At 40.8% G+C, this 18,246-nt stretch overlaps 1 protein-coding gene across 7 annotated transcripts in view; it reads right to left on the reverse strand.

Annotated features, from left to right (window-relative positions):
• Positions 1–582: 582 nt before the first annotated feature.
• Positions 583–18,246, reverse strand: part of HIVEP2 (HIVEP zinc finger 2) — a 209,246-nt gene continuing 191,582 nt past the window's right edge. For all 7 annotated transcript variants that reach the window (XM_030556463.1, XM_030556458.1, XM_030556460.1 and 4 more), the window contains exons 5-9: positions 17,859–18,013; positions 13,806–13,981; positions 10,745–10,846; positions 9,257–10,164; positions 583–3,151 (exon numbers count right to left, since the gene is read on the reverse strand). In XM_030556463.1, coding sequence (XP_030412323.1) covers positions 2,339–3,151; positions 9,257–10,164; positions 10,745–10,846; positions 13,806–13,981; positions 17,859–18,013 — 2,154 coding nt within the window. In that variant the 3' untranslated portion in view covers positions 583–2,338. The remainder of the gene's footprint in view (positions 3,152–9,256; positions 10,165–10,744; positions 10,847–13,805; positions 13,982–17,858; positions 18,014–18,246) is intronic.

Genomic DNA, 18,246 nt, shown 5'->3' on the forward strand with positions numbered 1-18,246 from the left:
TTACCATTGTGCCAATCCTGGACTCCATTCTAATAAAAAATGTGTGATTATTTGTCCATTGTGCAGGGCATTTTGTTCTTGAATGAGTTAATACAGTAAAATGCACCTCAGCAGGGTTAACAACTTTTTTGCCAGATAGGATTTTTAAGTTTGTTTATTACAGACTCCTCCTTTTTATATGGGTGCATGATGCTGTATGCATCGTGGCTCCAACTAGATATCCTGCTTCTCCTCTCTTCAGGTTTAGATGAGCCAGTTCCTGGCATGGATAGAACTTGGTAAGCCTCCCATAAGTACCTGGAATAATGCACTGCAATGGAAATAATGGGGCAGATCCTTAGCTGGTGCAAACTGGGGACCTGCTCCAACATCTCATTGTTGGAAAATAAGATGTACTCTGATGGTAGCTGGTAGGAGGGCAAAGTGTGATCCGCATTTTCAGCTGTTGCACCCACACATAATCCCTTCTACTGATTACTAAGCCATGTGTTTAGGAATAGATGGCACAGATAATTCACTATCATGCTAAGTAAACTTCACAGATAAACTTGGAAAATTCAAAGAACACATGAAAAGTAGACATCTCATTCACATAACTGTATATTTATTTCTTTTTAAAGAACACTCCTTAATTGTATTGTAATTCAATATACAAACTTGGTTTCACAGAATTATAATATACTAAATAGCACAAAAAATAACCCATATTTTTCTTGGTTGTTTTCATGTGTGTGTGTGTGTGTGCTGGTGGCAGTGGTAACCCATCACATCTTCAAACGTATAAGCAGGGGTTACTCCTGACTGAACACCAATCCAGATGGTGTCCTAAAGATGCCATATTCTTGAAGAACAAGAATACTTCCTTGCCCCTGAACTCTGCGGATGTCTGCAGTTGGAGTGCTCTCCCTCTGGCCAGGAGGGCTGACGACTACAGTTGTGGTGCTCTTCCTCCTATCAGAAGGGAGGACAGGTAGTCTCCCCTAAAGCTGAAACCAGTATCACTGTGGGGATTGACCAGCTGGTGGTGTTCGAGAGCAAGTGTCCATCTTCTTTTCTCCCTGCACCCCCATTCCCACCATTCTAGACCCCAAGTGTGACCCCTCTGCAATCCAGCTAAGCTCCACACCATCAGTTTGTGCAGAGACACCCAAGGTCACTCCCGAGCTTGGGTCTCCCCCATGCAGCGCACAGCACTGCTTGCCAAGCCATTGGGCCAGCTGACAACAAAGTTCTATAGACTTAGATGTGCTTTGTCACCTCGTTTTTAAAGACACTCCAGTATAGGCATGTGTTGACCTATGGCCTGATCCTGTTTTCCTTGAAATCAATGGCACAAGTCCCATTGACTTCAATGAGAGCAGATCAAACCCCTAGTGTCCAAATGCGTTACATACAATTGTACCAGTGATGCACTTGTACTTATTTACATGGGGTGGAATGTTTTTCCATTTTTTAAAAAGGAGAATATATAGATCAACATGTTCACATAAGACCAAATACTTTTAATATATTTATAACTGTTTTATAAAGCTTTGAAAAAAGTCACAATAGCACATTGTTTTACTTTAATGCTTTACGGTACTATCAATTTAAAATCACAATCAGCACTTAAGTTATAGTCAATCCAGCAAACAAGAGACAAAAAAATTACAAGAGTTAAGAACTCGCTGATACATCCTTTATCTTTTTTTTTAAACTAATGCATAAGTGCAGAATAAGATAAGATACTCTAGTTTAAATATCTTGTTTACAATATACATTTTTGTTCTAATTACGCAACAGTAAATCCCATGCTTCACATAGAAAAGCAATCCACAACATTAAGAAAAAAATTTACAATTTATGAAACAAAGTAAATAAATATTAGTATTACAGAATCAGAGCTGTACATAAAAGCTTTTCAATTTTAATCATATAAAAATATGCTTTTAGTGCAACCTCACATATATACTGATGCTGTTTTGCTTTACATCATTTAGATCCAAGTGTCCAAAAAAGGAAAGAAATTACATTTATTACAAAGCAGATACACAAATTCTAAAATATGTACAAATTACGGCTAAAAAAATGCTTATAAGAATATAAGCAAAGTAAAGAAAAGGCACAAACATCTGTACAATTTAAAAGTACCAGACCCAATAAGAATTTCAAATTTCATTTTGGTCAGGCTCATGATGACTTGTCATTTATCTAACTCTTTTGATATAACAAAAGTATATATAATTGCAAACTACTGTAACTTAGGACAGGCATGCTGTAAAGTTGAATACTTCTACCTCTAGAAAAAAAGGGGGTGGGGAGGATAAATGTATGGGTAAAAGTCTCCAGGCATCTCAGATCAATGCAGTTTGCTCTTCTCAGATGATGTATCTTTTCTTTCCTGTGTACTTGATGGAGATTCTTTCCTGCTGTGAAAGCCTAACTCTCTGACATCTACACTGCTCTTGTTATAAAAGGTGGAATGAGCTAATGCAGTCTGTGATGTACCAAAACTGTCCTTTTCACCACTGTGCAAGTCAGGATGGGTGGCTGAAGCACAGGCCTGGCCTGGCTCAGATCCACTAAAGTGTTTAATGCTAAAATGTGCACTTTCTAAGGGCTTCTGATAAGGCTCAGAAGCCCTCTGCGGCTGCTCTGCCCCATGCAGAACGGCTTCTTCTGTGGCGATTCGCAGAGAGGCTATGGCTTTTGTACAAGTCTGTATGTTCTCCTCCTGTTCTCTTTCTGTAGCTATAAAACTGTCTTCTGAAGTGCTTTGTTTCAGCAATGGAGAGGAGGATACATTGGATGGAACAGCTGGGTGCAAAATTTGAGGAGAGGTCCATTTCTCATGGTGCTTAGAAATGACATAGGATTCTTTTGTAATGGTTTCTGAAGTTACTCTTTGCTTTTCCTCAGAGCTCTCCCTCTGCAGGGACACGATGGACGGAGGATGTAAATCTGATAGGGCCATAGGTACTGAATGGACCATTTGGATACCTCCAATGGGCATCATGGGGAGAGGTGCTCTGATTTGTTGCTGGGAGTGTAATGGAAGGTGACTGAAGACATAGTCATTAGGACCCTCAGGGAACAGGCTAGACCCATGATGGTTCGAAATTCCTTTTTCTCCGTACACACTGAAGTAAGGACTCTGAGACAACCCTTTTCTCTGTAAACAGAAAAACAACAATGTGGTCAGCAGAATCACTCCTGAAGCTTCCAAACCTACCAATTTCTCTTTTAAGCGTTGCGTGTAAAATAATGACCATCTGTCCATATAGCAACTTTCATCCAAATGGATCTCTTAAGCACTCTGTAAGCTCTACTATCTGCTTAAACCAGGGACATAAGGTAAATGTAGGGTTCATGTTGTTTGGCACTGAAAGGCATCTCCCTCTGAGGTGACATGTGGCAGCTGTTTTATGGCACACGACTCCAACATACAATATTTTAGGTCAGCAAATGAAGAACACTATAGTCAACTGAAACTGCAGAGGGAATTTTAGGGAGATAGAATCTATTGCCCTGGGTGAAATTAGGCTGGGGCCTCATGGTCAACACCCCTATTCTTGCAAAGTGTGAAAATTCCTACAGTGCTGGTATTGGCAGTCTGCGTTTGGCAGCAGCGCCTTACTGATGGTAAATACACTTTTTAGTATAAGAAAAATTACCTCCCCACACACACATTTTAGTTCTGACAAAAGGTGCTGGGCTGCTGGTCTGAAGCTAGGAAGAATAAAACCCTCTGTTCCACAAAACAGGTATGACACAGGTAACAGAGCCAGCTTCCCCAGAGTGTCCTAGCTATGTGCCTCACCCCACACCATTTCTCTGTTGAAAGGATAGTTTTATTTCCAGGCCGGTTTAAATCCTTGGCCTCCATGCAGAGATGGCAAGTATTCACACAATGCTTAATACAATGGTGGCCCAATCCTGATTTTGTCCTCTGGGCACTATTCCAATATAAATATGAAATAATAATAAGAAGGGTGCCAACTGATTGCCAGTTGAAGTGGTGGTTTTGTGACACAGACACTTATCCACTTGGAATGGGATTGAGGGATTTTCCACAGGCCACTGTACTGCAATCATAAGATACTGACTTTTGGTCTTTTTCCACCAAGTCCTATCTTGAAAGAGCGACCCAGAATTGAAAAGCTCATCTTCAGTCCGTACTAACCACATCCTGAGCCACTCGGAGCCCCCTTTTTGGTCTCTTAATTTCTCCCATTTGCTTTTTATTTGATGATTACATGTTGCTTATTGGTGACTAGAGCAATAGTAATGGAAGAAAAGTAGGACTACATTTGCATAATGTTATATGGGATTTATCCACATAGCTTCCAGGGACTCTCATGGGAATCAAATGACTACAATCCTAAGCACTGCTTTAAAGTGGAGGGGTTAGTGATCGTAAGACTATTAACCACTCAAGAGCTGTGCAGCTAACCACGGTGCTGGTATGGGCAGTCTGGAGATTGTGCCACAAAAGGCTAATGCATTAAGCATCAGCACTTCACTGGGAAATCCTAGTTCCCAAGGCATTAACCAACCATTTGATCCTATACCAGGGAACTGGTTTAGGGGACAATGAAAGATTCAGTGTTTGTGCTACCTGATGGATGAATCTCACATTGTACGGCAGCTTTGTCATGTTAGATTTAAATCGATGCTGGGGCAGGAGGGATAGCAACATAGAATATCAAGGTGGGAAGGGACATTAGGAAGGATAACTCAGTGGCTTGAGCATTGGCCTGCTAAACCCAGGGTTGTGAGTTCAGTCTTTGAGGGGGCCACATAGGGATTTGGGGCAAAAATCAGTACTTGGTCCTGCTAGTGAAGGCAGGGGGCTGGACTTGATGACCTTTCAAATTCCCTTCCAGTTCTAGGAGATAGGTACATCTCCAATTATTACTAACCCCCTGCTAAAAACAGGACCAATCCCCAGACATATTTTTGCCCCACATTCCGAAACAGCCCTCTCAAGAGCTGAACTCACAATCCTGGGTTTAGCAAGTCAATGCTCAAACCACTGAGCTATCCCTCCCACTCGTGTCTCACGAGATAGGTTAAACTCAGAGAATAATCTATGTCAGGGTTTCTCCTATATAAGGATGAGACATTTAAACACTATAAAAACACCCTGTCCTAGGTAAGCACAGCAGCAGCTCGCTATGCTGCCAGTGAGATACGAAAGTTGAGGAATAAAATGAAATTGCCAGAGCACCAGGTTGAGAGTGCAGAAAGACACAACTATTTCAATGTTCTCTAGTGCACGAGCTTTAGAGAGTCAGCCTGCCGTTGTTTTAGAATTTCATGGTCCCTCAGCACAGCTGCTTGAATTTGTTTTCCTTCTTTGGTCTGCCAGACAGTTTCTCAATCTGACTGTCCTCTTAAATGTTTCCCAATCCATGGTCTCTGACGTGACCACATCGGACAAAGGCTTGACCAAAATAGAAACAGAGCAATGGCAACACAGAGGGGCTGCAGAGTAAAGTAATTCTTAGAAGAACGAACCTAGGAACACAGAACCCTTAATGGACTAAGAAATCTGTAAAGAATAACTTCTCCCTGTTGTATCCTGCAACAATTTCAAAGGGCAGACAGACAGCAAACAGCCTGTCCACCTCCTATGGAAACTACTAATATGATACGAGCTGCTAAATTGTTTAAGAGCCTGCAGTGTCCTAGATGTACATAGAATTATACAGGGTCCTGAGTCACAGTATTCACATGTGGATCCAGATTCTAAAGCTCATGGGTGTTCAAATGCAAGGTTCTGGTTTGAACCATTATAGAAACAAGGTCCAGCTGAAAATTCATATGCAAGTGCACAGTCTGAATCCCCCTAACCTCCGAAGTCGGGGAGAGTACAGGCTGGGATTTGGTTCAGGCCTATCTGCATTTAGGATGAAATTAAAAGGAAAGATGAAATAAAGGGGTGCCCTCAATTATGCACAGACATCTCTTCAGAAATGAAACTGCTAGACATCAGCTGCAATGCCTTACATTGTACCTGAGTTGTGTGCATGCATCTTGTTCTGTGTGAATCTTGCCTCTACTACAGCTTCCCAGCCCTGGGTCACTCAACTCCTGCCCAGTGCTAGTGGTACTAACCCCCTCAAAAGGGGAATGAAGGGAAAGGACTTCTTGCACTGGCCAGCAGATCTGATACTGAACCTCTTTAAAGGTCAACCGAGTAGTGTATGCTCTGAGGATCCCACCACAGCACAGCCCCAACACCCCCTAATGCAGGGTTGTGCCTTTATAGTACAAGATAGATAGCAATTTAACTTGTGCACCAACTTCACAGTAGTGTCAGACCTACTTTGAAGTTAGTGTTTTGTTAGTTAACTGCTATTGTACAGCCAGCAGAAGGCACATAAAAGTCTTTTCATTTTTGTAGGCCCTATAAAAAATAATTGCCTTTCTAAGATTTTAAAATTTCTTATAGAAATAATAATTCATAGATATATAGTGCTTTAATCCCAAGGAACTTTAAAGTATATATAAAGAACCACCAAAATGCAGCCAATCGGAAATGGAGGGTGGCAGCCAATCAAAGCCCAATAGAACAATGGAGAAAGAACATTTTTGGCCAAGGAAACTAGAACAAATACTTATTCATATAAAAAGTGCCATGGGAGTTTTAACATCAATGCAGAGCAGACAAAGTTAGTCCCTTCTTACTCAACTGATCTGATAACTCTGTGTATTCAGAATTTGGCTTGTTTTACAGACTATATATATATATATATATATATATAGTCTGTAAAACAAGCCAAATTCTGAACACACACACACACACACACACACACACACACACACACACACACACACACACACACACACACACACACACACACACACACACACACACACACACACACACACACCACTTTTTCATTCCTATTAGGATTGTGGAGCCAGCACAGTTATGCAGGAGTGAACAAGAGTCTCCTCTGGTTTCAGCATCAGTGGCAAAATTGTTAATTAAGCTCTAATTACCAGATCCTGAAAGTGAAAAATAATCCATTCCCCCCCTCTAATATTTTCAGTTATAGTCATTTCAGGTGTTGTTTGTAAAAAGAATAGATTAAAAAATATTCAGAAGTGTGTGATTTTAGGTTCACGGAGCTTAAAGTCAGAAGGGACCATTAGATTATCTTGTCTGACCTCCTGTACATCTCAGACCATTACATTTTACCTAGTTACCCCTATTAAGCTCGATAAACTGTGTTTGACTAAAGCATATCTTCCAGAATGGCATCCAGTCTTTATCTGAAGACGTCAAGAGATGGAAAATCCACCATTACCCTTGGTAGTTTGTTCCAGTGGTAAAGAACCTACTGTTAAAAAATTCTGCCTAATTTCTAATCTGAAATTGTCTGGCTTCAACTTTCAGCCATCGGTTCTTGCCATGACTTTCTCCACTAGATTAAAGAGTTTTAAAATTAGCCCAGTCATACTGATGTCCTGTCTAGGCTTAGATCCAAAAATATGAAGGAAATAAACATGAGAGATGACAGAATTACTGCCATTCATTACAACTTGAATTATACGTATTTTATTAAAATGAATCTGACATTATCTCAGAAATGCTGAGGTCTCAGGAGCCAGTCTTGCAAGGTTCAGAGAACTTTCTGAAAGAGCAAACTGATGGTGCTAAGCACCTCTCAGAATGTGTTAAGGACCTTGCAGGATTAGGCACAGAATGCACAGCGTAACTATAACAGCAAGAATTGTCATGTTGCCCATGGGGAAGTCTGTCACATCCCCTTTCACCAGTATTATTACACCTCCAGGAATACATATGCCAATGGAAGTGTCTCATATACAGGATATTTAATCATTCAAGGGACTTAACAGCTCTCCCTTCACAGTATAACAATGGCAGCTGTGGGGTCTCATGCAATATTCATTCAATGCCAAGATACTATGACTGCTAAATGAATAACTATTTATCCTTTTCTTTGCCAGTAAAAATGGTTTGCATGTCCTTTTTCTATGTTCATGTCTGTGGGAGCGCTAAAGTGCACTAGGGAATCAATTCCAAAGTTTAGAAATTGCTACTCTTATGAGTCCACAGTTCAATTCTTGCCATTCCCAGGGAAGAACCATAATTGTAGTGAACGAACAAGACAGATGATGGAAGATGAGGAAAGCACTGCCGGACTGTCCCAGGAAGGGATCTACAGTTCTGCCACTGACTGCCCATATTGAACCAACAGGTGTGGATGAAAATGTCAGCAAGACGGCAAAGGCAACATGAAAACTTGTGACTAAAAGAAACACCCTAAACAAAAATGAAGTGATTCCTTAAATCACAGAGTAAAATAGATTTGTGAAAAATACTATTTATTCTTATTTATATTATTGTAACACCTGGGAGTTTTGTGAATGTTAGGGCTTGCGAAAGATACTGAACTGACAGCTTTAGAAAGCCATTCACAGAGCAGGTACAGCATGGGAACTGGAAGTGCAAATTTTATTCCCACTGTCCCACCAACATTCTTACAGACTAACTGGGATGAAAGCATCTCTAAGTTTGAAGATAGTTCAGTTTCCACTCAGTCCTTTGTGTCACTGGTGAGACTGCCAAGTGTGATGGTGGTTTCTGTGATGTAAACGCTACCATCAGATGATAACTTCTAGGCCCTAATCTTGCCATGTGGTGCATATGGACACCTCCCTGCTCCCATCTGGAGTCTCATTTACATCAGTACTTCTATTTATTTCACTTGTGCTTCAGCGGTGCACCTTTGTACATTACACTGCAGTGTAAAGGGCCATACTCACTACTAGTCTGGGCTGAGTCCCAGCTGGCAATCTGGAGGTGAATGGCTACAAATCTCAATACCAAGCCATAGGAGCAACCGTACATCACTCGGTAAAATACATTTTACAAGTAAAATAGCTAATGAGGGGCCAGATGCTCCGGTGGTGTAAATCAGCATAACTCTACTGAAAATGAAGTCAGTGGAGCTACGCTGATTTATCCCAGCTGGAGATCTGGCCCCAAGTCTGTAATGTTCTGTACCAAGCCACTGCAAGTGGCTGAGTCAATGTCGTGGCTTGGTCCATATCTACTGGAGTTTCCAATGTTCTTTCCTCAGGTTTTTTATGAGGCTCCAAGCCGCTTCTTTCCTCCTCTATAGAAGTTTTAGGTGAGTGATTTCAGCATGCAAGTTTACAAAGTTCTTTCAAAAGCTCTGTACAAGTTAAATAGTGCACTAGCTTTGAAATAAAAATTAAAATATTATTTCATACTTACTGCATGTCCCAGTGGAATGGATTCAGACTGTAAATATTGACCCATAGACAATGCTGGATTATGGTACAGACCCCTTCTGGGTGATGCTGCTCTAACTGAAGCCATATATCTTCTCTCCCTTCTTGGAGACAGTTCTCTTCTGGCAGATGCATCTTTTCCAGGTGACATTGGTCTCCTAGGTGACAAATGACGTCTTGGTGAAACATCTCGTCTCGGTGATAACTCTCTTCTCAACACAGCTTCCTTCCTTGGGGAAAGGTGTCTCATGGGTGAAATATCCCTCCTTGGTGATAAATGCCTTCTGGGTGACAAATCCCCTTTGGGCACTAAATACCTCTTTGGTGAATTATCTCTATATGGCGAAGAATCATACCCTGGTGAGGACTGTCGGCTAGAAGGTGAGAAGTCCCTTGGAGATGAGGTGGGCTCTAATGAAAGCATGTAATCCTCCTCCATACAACTAGGTATGTCTAACCTGTCTTTGTCAGGCTCTGAATCAGTACTTTTGCTCTGGAAAAACCTCTGATATTCTGTCATTTGTGAGTCTTCACATGAGTCACTTGGTGTTATAAGCTGAGTAACCTGAATACTAGGTAAAGTAACCAAATAACTGATCAGTGAGGAGTGTCCCATTGAAATGGAACTGTCAGGAGAAGCCCCATAGGACACCGCTGCAGCATTCACTGACAGTGAAGAGAATCTGGGGGGTTGGGGGCTGGTGCTTCTTGATCTCGTTTTTGGTGTTGAGTCTCCCTGGGTATCATCAAAATCATCGTCATCCTCTTCATCGTCGTCATTGTCATCTCCATCATCCCCATCCGATTCCTCAGCATCAGAAAACTGGTGTTCTTTTGATATGCCTGCCATACTACTCTTCTCTGCTTCCTGGTGCATGTCTTCAATGTTTTCTGAAATAATCATAGCAAGTCAATCAAGTATGCACAGAGACACATTTCGGGGCCCATCCTGCACCCATTCCATACTTAGAACATCCTTTGGCATCACTGGATGTTCTCGGTGCGGAATGGTTGCTCAGTCAGATCTTTAACAGAAACTAAACTGCTGTTCTGAATATTCATAATAATATAAAACCCCATAATCAACCTGAGTGAAATTCACTCCTGTGGAGAAGGCCAGCCCAAAGCCTATCCTCCATGCCTGTGCACAGGTGTGAAGTTTATCCTCTGTGGACACTATTAACATCAGAACATGTATACTTAACAGACTAGAACTGGACCAGACACATGGTAAGAATTTTTTTCCAGCCACAGCTGCTGTAGTATTAAATAATTAGAATTCACCACAAACAAATATGTCAGATTTATTTTTGTGCTTACTGTTTTTTATTAAGATACTCAAAAGACCTTTTTTCAAAATAAAACCACCCCGAAAATATTCTTAACTTATCCTCCTGTGTCATCCACTATGTAATGAGTCATCTGCACACTCTAAAGGCCACTCCAGCTAAATTAACTCATTGTGACATACCTGCTTCTTCAGTTTCGGCATCATCCACAGATGTCATCGATACTCCCAGCTCCAGGCATTTTTTCATGTGTGCTTTAGACTTCATATGTTTTGTCAGATTTCCTGTCAAAGGTACAGAGATGATGCTAATTAGTTGACATCAGCGAAGAAATCTCTCCCAGTCAGTTTTTGTTTTCCTTTTCCCCGCCTAATCGATAGAAGGGTGTTTAGGTTAAAAAACAAACAGAACTGACTCATTCAAACTCAATCCCCATCAGATCCAGTGTAATTTAATGAGTGTGGGAATTTACATCTTCCCCAAAACTGCTTATATAAACCTCTCTCTTCAGGAAAATAGTGGCAGTATTTCCGAGAGCTGATAACTGGCAATGAACACTAACGTATACCAATTAAACAATTCTTGTAAGTACTTTGAAGGCCACTCCAACCTAATCCCTTCTTACTCATCTTCCTCTTGTATATTAACATACATAGGTGCTGGAACTTGGGGTGCTGGGGATGCTGGCACAACCCCTGGCTTGAAGTTGTTTCTACCATATACAGGGTTTACAATTTGATTCAATGGCTCTCAGCAACCCCACTATACAAATTGTTCCAGCACCTCTGTTATCTACTGCCCCTCTCTTCCTATTCCCTGCCAGAAATGCCAGTCTCAGCGGCCTGCACGTTCATTTCTTCCACATGCAACTTCATGTTTTCTTCCACGTTACTTCTTATGCATGGACCATCCTCTCTGAGCTCATCTTTAAGCCACAATCCTAGCCTCCCTCAAATCCCTCCTCAAGACTCATTTCTAGCATGATGACAAAGGTAAAATGCATTCCAATAAATGCTAGTCAGGGTACTACGTAGGGATTACAAGTACCAACTCCTTCTATTTGTCTGTTATACCTCTTTGTAGGTTCTTATCTTAAATTAGTACCCATTCCTACAATGAGTGACCAGGCAGTACCTCTGAGGAGCTCCACTGCTGATTTCAAGCATGATGTTGGTTGTGGGCAAACAGGCAGAAGCCTGCCCACACAGCGCTTACTGCAGGACTAGGGTCTCTGAAAGTGAGTTTATTAGGTAATGTATTTTACTCTGTGTTTGTATAGTGCTTAGCACAACAGAGTCTCAAGTCTCTGCTCACTACTGTTATATACATAAGAAATAACAACAACAACATATCCTTTGGAAGAAATATATTGACAGAATACACTGTAAAAATGATTTACCTGGTTCATGTACGTAGTTTTGAAATAGGCTGTTGCTTTCCCCCTCTCCAGTGGTATAATTACAGTGTAGAAAATAGTGCAGATTGCAGCACTAGGGCCACTATGCACATATTTTAATAAGCATTATATATATCTATATTGAAGTGACAAATAAACCATTAAAAATGCCCCTCAGCTAGAGCTAACTGCCCCATGATCTTTCCTGAATTAGTTGGCTAATTATTTGCAGGCATTATGGAAAAAGTGGGCCTTGAGGAATGGTTTCAAGAAAAAGAGGAGAATGAATGAGTCCATGTGTAGAGGTCCCCATGGAAGAAGGCATGAAGATAGATGTTAGAGAAGTGAGTGGACAAGGTTAATATCAGTGAATAAATAATATTCCAATGAAACAAGTATTTTATACTCATTTTACAGATGCACAGTAAAGTTAAATGACTTCCCCAAAACCACATAGTGACTCCATGACAGAGCAGGGAACAGAATCTAGAAGTTTTGACTCTATGTCCTGTCCTCTAATCACCAGACACAATTTATTTCAATGTTAAATATTCAGGAATCCTGGCTCACAGTTCCTAAAGGCTGCCATGCAACATCAAAACCAGTCTCTGAATAATTTCTGTCAACGCACTGTGCAGGCGTGAAGGGCCCATGCCACACCCAGTGCAGGTCTACTGCACAGGGCAAAGGAGGTGGATGTTCAGACCCCATAAAGGACTCCACTGTTCCTTTACACCACAAATCCACTCCCCATGTTCTACAGGAGGTCAGACAAGATGATCAAAGGTTTCTTCTGTCCTTGGAATATATGGACCCCCTGCATTCCAGCACACTCAGGGGGTTTTGAATGGAAACGGAGCAAATTTTAGAGAATGAGACTGAAGAGATGTAGTTGGTGGAGCTGCTACTATGCATAACCACCAGTTATTCCCTATGGCAGGAGAAGAGGTACTAGAGCCAAAGAAGCTACTACAGCCCTAAGTCTGCAGTAGCAGCCATGCAGCTGCTCTGCGATCACTCCCCTTTTACAAAAGGAATATTCTCAGTGCAGGGCCAATTACTCAGGCTGTGCCCAGAGAGTGGGATTTGACCTCAGAGGCCTTTTGTTTACCAGTATTCAAAGGATGTTAAAAATGGAGAGGAGGAGACTCGCATGTGTTATATACATACGAAAAATGCTGCTAAAGAAATTGATTTTTTTTTAAAAAGAGGTAGTTTCAAAGCAAATCCTAATTCCAATGTATATCATCATCCATGGACTCTGGGTGACAAATGAATGCTTTTTTTCAGTGCTGATAAATACATGTGAACACAAGCTATCAGATCCCTGTTCATAATTAATGCAACTGTGGATGGAGTGGCCCACCTGGGAGTCTGTGGATTTGTACATTATTTATAAACTTGAAACTGAACCACTGTACAAGACCCTGAAGGCATGCTTTCCTCTGCACCTGAAACGCTGCTTCTGCATTATGCCACTACCCGTGAGTCCCCCCCGCCAGAGTATTTTAGATTGCAGCAATTAAAGCTTGCACCATGTAACATTTTTAGCATAACGTAGTATTTGCAAGGGTTGTTCTTATGCTACTACATTTCCTCTGCAGACAAATGGGCTTGATAGGAGCCTCCAGCTCTTAAAATTAAGTTAGGCAAGGAGTCTCACAGTCTCACATAAATCCTTGAATCATTTAGATATGAAGGAAAATATATTTAATGGAGTCTCATGTTCATAAATAAAACCATCTAATTTTGATGAAAGTTTCCTCTTTGATTGGAACGATGGATGCTAAATAACTAAGGAATTGGTGGAGGGAGGGGGAAGGATTCAAGTAGAAAAGGCCAAATACCTTTAGTTTTGAAGGCAAAATTACACAACTTGCATACATAAGGCCGTACATCGGTATGAGTGCGGATATGTTTTTTGAGCATGCTTGGTTTCTTGCAGCGAATCCCACATTCTTCACAAATGTATTTTCCTCGCCCACGTCCTCTGACATACACATAATCCTCATTTGATTTATACCTGTTGGAAGAGGGCAATGTATTTGAATTATATAGCCTCTAAGTCATACATGTACATAAACAGTGTCTTTATATCCCTCTGTGGCCCAATCCTACAGGCATTACACGCACAAAGCTTCCACTGTAGTCAGAGGGAGTTCTACAAATGCTGCACTGTAAGGTTGGGGCCCAGAGTGTATTTACTTTTCAGGAAATGCAGTAATTTGAATATGTTTGCATGTCTTAGCTATTGTTTAACAATTTGAGACCAGGGGCTCAGATCTGATCGGAGTACACAAGAGAACACCCCAGAATACGGGTTTATATGGTCACCATAAGGGTTCTACAGGAAGTACAGCTGCTCAAGAATAATGTATCTAACCGCCTTCTGCTGCTCCTTTCCTGAGAAGTTCAGAATACATACCACTCCCATTGAAATTAGCAGGCACTGGGGAGGGTCAGCTCACAAACTATTCTCTACAGCGGTAGCTGGCACTTAAAAATGAAGGCACCACATGGAAGATGCTTCTAACATTGAAGAGGATTCTAGAGGAGTACATGGCATTTTAAGGTGATAAGGCTGAAATGTTTTTTAAAAAATCAATTTTTTCTGACAAACTTTGTGATTCATATGTGAAGCTGCATCTCTGACTCAAGGTACTGAGACTAATATCCAGTACATATATAAAATATTATTCCCTACTCATCTCTGTCCTGTTATTCACCAATATGTGGACCCAATTTTCACATTTGGGCACCTGAAGTTAGGCATCCAAAATTCACATTAAAAGCTGCTGCTTTTAATCTCTCCCCATCAACAGTAATCCTTCTCCTCTCCCTCCCATTTCCTGGTCACCATCCTGCCATAATCTGGGCATCATCTTGTACTAGTCCTTTCTCTACACCCACATATCTAGGCTGTGCTCAAGTCATTACACTTCTCTTGACAGAACATTTCAAAGATTCAGCTTTTTTGTTCTGTTCAGACTCCCACAGCTCTTGTTCAGACCCTCTTTCTCTTGCTACTTGTGTACTGTTGTCCTCATCTCCTTTCTGGCCAGTTATCTCACCCCCTCAAGTCCATTCAAAACTCAGATGCTAGGCTCTATTTTCTGCCTCATTATTCCAACCACATCACATTCTATTCTTTATCTCTCCCCTTGTTCCCCCTTCTCTACTCTTTTCACCTACTAGTCATCACATGACAAGTGTGGTCATTATTGATCTGGGCTGGATTTGAACTCAGCGCAGAAGAGTTAAAAAGCTCAACACAAAGCCCCTGAGTCATGCAGTTCCACTCCAAACTGCCATTTTATTTTGGGTTTCTAATTTGCTCTCATCACCAGTATAAAAGAACAAAATAAACAAGCCATGAACTCTAGTTGCAATCCAGCACATGTCATTAAACAGCATGGTGTCTGAAGAGATGCAAGATTTTTCCTACCCCTCCCCGCCCTGCTTTCAGTGTAAACTGTAAGTAACTGACTGAAATGTATTGTAGGATGTAGCGTACAAGCTAATGAAATTTAAAATTGTTGAGTTTCCTAGAGAAATTTCACTTCCAATCCTTCCAGGGTTCTGTAGTCGTAGGTGAGGGAAAGTAGATTTTGCTATTCAAATAACATAATTTGAATCAAGCTACCTGCCAGTGGTAATAATGCTTTTAGAATGACAACTGTGAGGAAACCTGCATAGGCAAAGTGCAAAGACTAAGCCTGCACAAAAGAATTGCTCTTATTTCATACTACCTTCTGTGGATCAAATAAAACAAAAGACAGACAAAATGATGAGTCTCTTAAAAACAATGATGAACTAATGCTAAGTGATGACATGCAGAAAATATTAGATCTGTTTAAAAAAAAACCCACCACAAGCTAGTGAAAGGAATGAATCTACCCTTCTGCAAACTATGCCACTGTTACACAAAATGATACCCTTCTGAAATAGATCTATAAGGAAGATGCATTAACACAACAGAATCACCATCCTTCACACTGTCGCTACACAGGTAAGAGATCTCTATTGGGGAAACCCCACAAGCTAGAGAGACATACAGCCTGTCTATATAGATTATTAAAGCCCAGCAATCAATGTACACAGCGAGGCACTTAACTTCTTTCTTCCATACTACAACTGTCTCAAGATACCTGATCTATATCAGGACAAATTCATAGGTGATACGTAAGATGATGTAAGTTATATCCCTTTACAGTCACTTAGACACATTTATGCTCATACTCCCTTAGACCTTATCAGTATGTAAGGAAGTCTAAGACGGTGTAATTAACACATCAAGTTTCCTGACAAAGGTGCAAAAAGTTTCAGGTATAATATAGGGTAGCCACATTAAATGAACATCTTTCAGAGCCTCCTGTTAGCTGCTTTTCTTGCTCAGCTACACTCTTCTGACCGCTAGCATGCAGATGACATCAATTTAGAATCCCTTAGGATGGGTGATCCAAATTCAGAGATGATATGTAAAGGCAGGTGTGTGAGATACACACTTGTAAGTGGGTGAGAGTCTAATTAACAGCACTTTATACGTCTTGTAAACTTAGACTCACCTCTGAATTTGGGTCACTGAAAAGTCTCTTTTGTAGTCAGTTTACTGGTTTTTGGTTAGTAGCACAACGCACTACCACAGGGAACACCCAGGATCAGGGATTCCTGGGTTGTCAGGCCCTGGAACAATCTCAGAGATGACATTCTCAGTCTTCGAAGAGAGACGCAGGGTATGCCCCCTTTTTGCTACAGGTTATAGAGAAATATCAAAGTTTATTTGATTGAGACTGCCCCCACACATCCACAAGCCTTTTAATGAGAGGGATGCTGAAAATGTTGAAAAATGAAAGAAGACTAAATGGATTGCTGAATGTCTTGTGACCCTGTCCTGACTGGTTAGTTATTCTGAGACACTGCAGGGTGAAGAGAGCCCTTGGGCTTGACATGTATGAAAAGAACCACCCAGCTGGACACCTGGACATTCACAATTACCAACATACAAACACCATCATTTCAGATTTTCATAATACAAATACAATTCTTATGCATGTACTGAGAATACACTGTAATGGACAATCCATTAATATGCTGATCATAACAAGCTAGATATGCTTAAAAACTACGTCAACGGACTATTAGGTCTGTTTTTTCCTCAGCTATTTGCTATTTATTTGTTTTGAACCAATTTAACAGCAGTAGATTAAACTTTATTTTTAATTTGATTGTTCTTATGTCTAAACACTGATACCAAGGATTTTATTACCAACCAAAATTTTGTACCCGAAAGTCAACATTCAGTAAAAAACTAAAACATTCCAGGAATAACAATAAGAACGGATAGCTTCTTTGTTAAGGCTGGTGTACAATACAGCATTTAATAACAGAAAGGTGTCTGCCAGGAGTCCAATGAACACAAGAAGATTGCCTAGAAATCAAAATATTAGCCATCCATCTTCTTTTTTGCCCCAAATAAGAGAAATGACAATTCAGTAATGCTTTCTATGTATACAGAAAGTATAGTTGTACTAATGGCACAGGTGCTTGGACTAGAGGTGTTGGGGATGCTGCCGCACCTCCTGGCTTGAAGAGGTTTCCATCATATACAAGGTTTAGAGTTTGGTTCAATGGCTGTCAGCACCCCCACTATACAAATTGTTCCAGGACCCTTGGCTAATGGCAAAGCAGAGCTGGAAGTTAAGTACACAGGCTTTACTGTGTTTCCTAATATCTTGTTGCATGACTGACATATAAACAGGAGATGCACCAGGGAGCTACAAAACATGGCATGAGCCCAGAAGGCTGTTAATTTCCCTAATCCATCCATCTATGTTCAAATTCAAATCTGTTTAATCTGAAATGACAGGCTTGGTTTGATATTTCCAGCTGCATTTTCTTACCCTCCTTCAAAGATTTTAATTCGTACTGGCTCAGTCTGTTTGGACGCAATGTCTTTATCTCCATGACTTTCTCCTTTTACTCTTTCTTTTATAATATTCCCCACTACTTTCTTTTCAAGTTTGCTGCCAAACAAGAAGAATGGTTCGTGTTTCATCTGTGGAACAAAGTCAATGAGTGTTATTACAGTCTGGAACATAGAATAAATGCAACTTCATTTCAAGTAGTTTAAACATTCTGGGCTGAATTCAGCTGTGAGTTTGGATGCAATTCCATGAAGCCAATTAATTTGGATCTTTACATCTGGTGAGAGATGGGGGAGGGGCAGAACAGGCACATTTTAAAGGGGCGTTATCTGCTGATACAGCAAAAGCATCACCACATCATGCT

Source organism: Gopherus evgoodei, chromosome 3 (assembly GCF_007399415.2).
Source record: "Gopherus evgoodei ecotype Sinaloan lineage chromosome 3, rGopEvg1_v1.p, whole genome shotgun sequence".
In the NCBI taxonomy this organism is placed as follows: domain Eukaryota; kingdom Metazoa; phylum Chordata; order Testudines; family Testudinidae; genus Gopherus; species Gopherus evgoodei.